Raw genomic sequence first — 2,747 nt, 5'->3', positions numbered from 1 at the left:
TATATATATATATATGTGCGAGTAAAAATAAGTACAAAAAAGGTGGGTTTTTTGTATGATTGTGTATAGAGGAATATATTATTTTGTTTAAAAGAGTTCCAACACTGTCTGTTTTTTATGTTTTATTTATATTCCTGCAGAACCAATGTGGGGTATGGAATATACAATATATAATATAAAATAAAATAAAAATGGATGGCACTATGAAATAAAGTATTGAATGTAGATGAAATATTGAGTGTTCAATATAAAGGATCAAATATATAAATATGTAAAGGCGACTCGAGTTTCAGGGCTATTTCCCTTCGTCATGGCCGGTATGACAGACTATGTATATATATATTGCTATTGAATCAAAAGAAACAAAACTAATCCAACAAGTGAGAAAATGGGAAAATAAAAGTTTTCTTTATGCCAAGAGAGAGGCGGGGAAAATGAATAATGAATAACAAAATAACAAAAAGCAAAAGGTTCTATTCATTTGAAGACTAAGTTACTATGACAAATTAAACTAAGCGTAAAACTTTCGAGCGAGAGCAAAGCACATAATTTGAATTTGAGCAATCGCTCTCAGCTCCTACGACTCTTACTCCTCTTATATTATAGAGACCCAGACAGCTGCTACCACCGCCATCCTCGCCCAATAGACTCGACAGCTAAATACCACGTGATTCTGCAAACAAACTTTTTAGAGTTTTAATTTAAACCACGTTGCATTTTCAATCTGGTGTACATTTCTGTTCCGAAAGAGGTTCTGTGTTTCAACGTCGTACTTACATATTTACATATATCTATCACTTTCTTTTTCATTTTTGATCGATCTTTCTTATCTTTATCCTTGCAATGTCTAATGGAAGAAAGATAAATTTTGGGGCTGGCCCTTCTATGATTTCATTTAAGGTGGGTACTGACATTTCTTTCATAGACTTTTTTTTTTTTTGTAATCTTAGCGTGTTGGAGATAAGCGGTGATTTTAAATTAATGATTAACACTCATGCATAAATAACAACTTCAGGTGTGTTGGGATGCGCAGGCATATATTATGTGTGTGTGTGTGTGCATGCGTGCGTGTGTGTGAGTGCGTGTAGTATATGTGTATCTGTATGTGCGTGCGTGAGTGCATATCTTTATATATATATATATATATATATATATATATATATATATATATATATATGCATGTATATGTATAATTAAATTTAATTAGAGGATATGTTAACCTTGTAAATAGATGGTTGCATCCAAGGAAATACTGGTTTCAATACCTAGAATTTTGGGGGAATGAAATTCTCTTAAAACAATAGGTATATATTAATTACATAGTTTATATTCATTTACAAGAAGGAAAAAATAGAGATTAGGAAGTTAATAATTGTTTATTATTAACAAACTGGTCATCATCACTTCTTACAACTGTTTCAATTAATACTCAATAATCTAATTACATATTTGTACATTAAATTTACATTTATGTGACATGAGTATAATTTCATCAGAGAAAAAAGGTGTACCTTTGGATGTTACATGTGACCTTTCAATTCATGTCAGTAGTCTGAATTATGCTCATGTCACATAAATGTAAATTTAATGTACAAATTTGTAATTAAATTACTGAGTATTAATTGAAATGGGTGTAAGAAGCGAAGATGACCAATTTGTTACTAATAAACAATTATCAACTTCCTTATCTCCATTTTCTTTTCTTCTTTTATATTTATATGTATATGTATATATGTGTGTGTGTGTGTGTATATATATATATATATATATATACACATATATATAAATTTTATAATACATACACACATACATAATTATATAGTTAATCAAAGCCAGGTGGATTCGTTATTTTTTCTCTTTGCCTGCGTGAATTGGGAGTATTGCTGTCTGGGAGATATATTATGGTAGGGGAGTAGTATTTAACTGCTATTTCTAAATTTCGGCATGTGGTGAAGCAATTTTTGCTGAACCCTAATTATAATTATGCTTATAATTATAAAATTTTTGTATAAGTTTACCGATAATAGTTCTTTTAACATACCGAACTATTTGGTGAAATTATTAGTTGTTAATTATTAATTTCACCCTATATCAGTATGTATATATATATACACACATTATTTACAATGGACAGGTAGGTGTCCTCACCTTGTTTGTTGTTACCTATCAGTCCATTGTAAATAATGTACATAATTCCTCATCTCAAAAATATAGAATAGTATGTATGTATATATGATAGATTGTTGACCACTACACACCTTTTTTTCTCTCCTTGTTTCTTTCTGTGGAAGAGCGTAGGCTCGAAACATTAAAGACTTTTCAATCCCCAAGCGTTATACTAATACAGCTATTTGTTTTCTACTCCACCTGTCTTCGTCTGTTGTTTTTTTTGTGAATTCTTCCTATATATATATATATATATATATATATCAATATATAAATTGATATATATGCATGTATATGTATAATTAAATTTAATTAGAGGATATGTTAACCTTGTGAAGAGATGGTTGCATCCAAGGAAATACTGGTTTCGATACCTAGAATTTTGGGGGAATGAAATTCCCTTAAAACAATAAAGTTTATATTCATTTAAAAGAAGGAAGTGGCTGTGTGGTAAGTAGCTTGCTTACCAACCACATGGTTCCGGGTTCAGTCCCACTGCGTGGCACCTTGGGCAAGTGTCTCCTTCTATAGCCTCGGGCCAACCAAAGCCTTGTGAGTGGATTTGGTAGGCAGAAACTGAA

General features: G+C 30.8%; 1 protein-coding gene across 1 annotated transcript in view; it reads left to right on the top strand.

Moving 5' to 3' along the window:
- The first annotated feature begins 666 nt into the window (after positions 1-666).
- The window catches only part of LOC106869611 (phosphoserine aminotransferase), a 20,727-nt gene continuing 18,646 nt past the window's right edge, over positions 667-2,747 (top strand). The window contains exon 1 of the mRNA XM_014915418.2: positions 667-900. Within this exon, the coding sequence (XP_014770904.1) occupies positions 844-900 (57 nt within the window). The 5' untranslated portion in view covers positions 667-843. The remainder of the gene's footprint in view (positions 901-2,747) is intronic.

Source organism: Octopus bimaculoides, chromosome 18 (genome assembly GCF_001194135.2).
Source record: "Octopus bimaculoides isolate UCB-OBI-ISO-001 chromosome 18, ASM119413v2, whole genome shotgun sequence".
Taxonomy (NCBI): Eukaryota; Metazoa; Mollusca; class Cephalopoda; order Octopoda; family Octopodidae; genus Octopus; species Octopus bimaculoides.
This window is presented reverse-complemented; position numbering and strand designations above follow the sequence as displayed.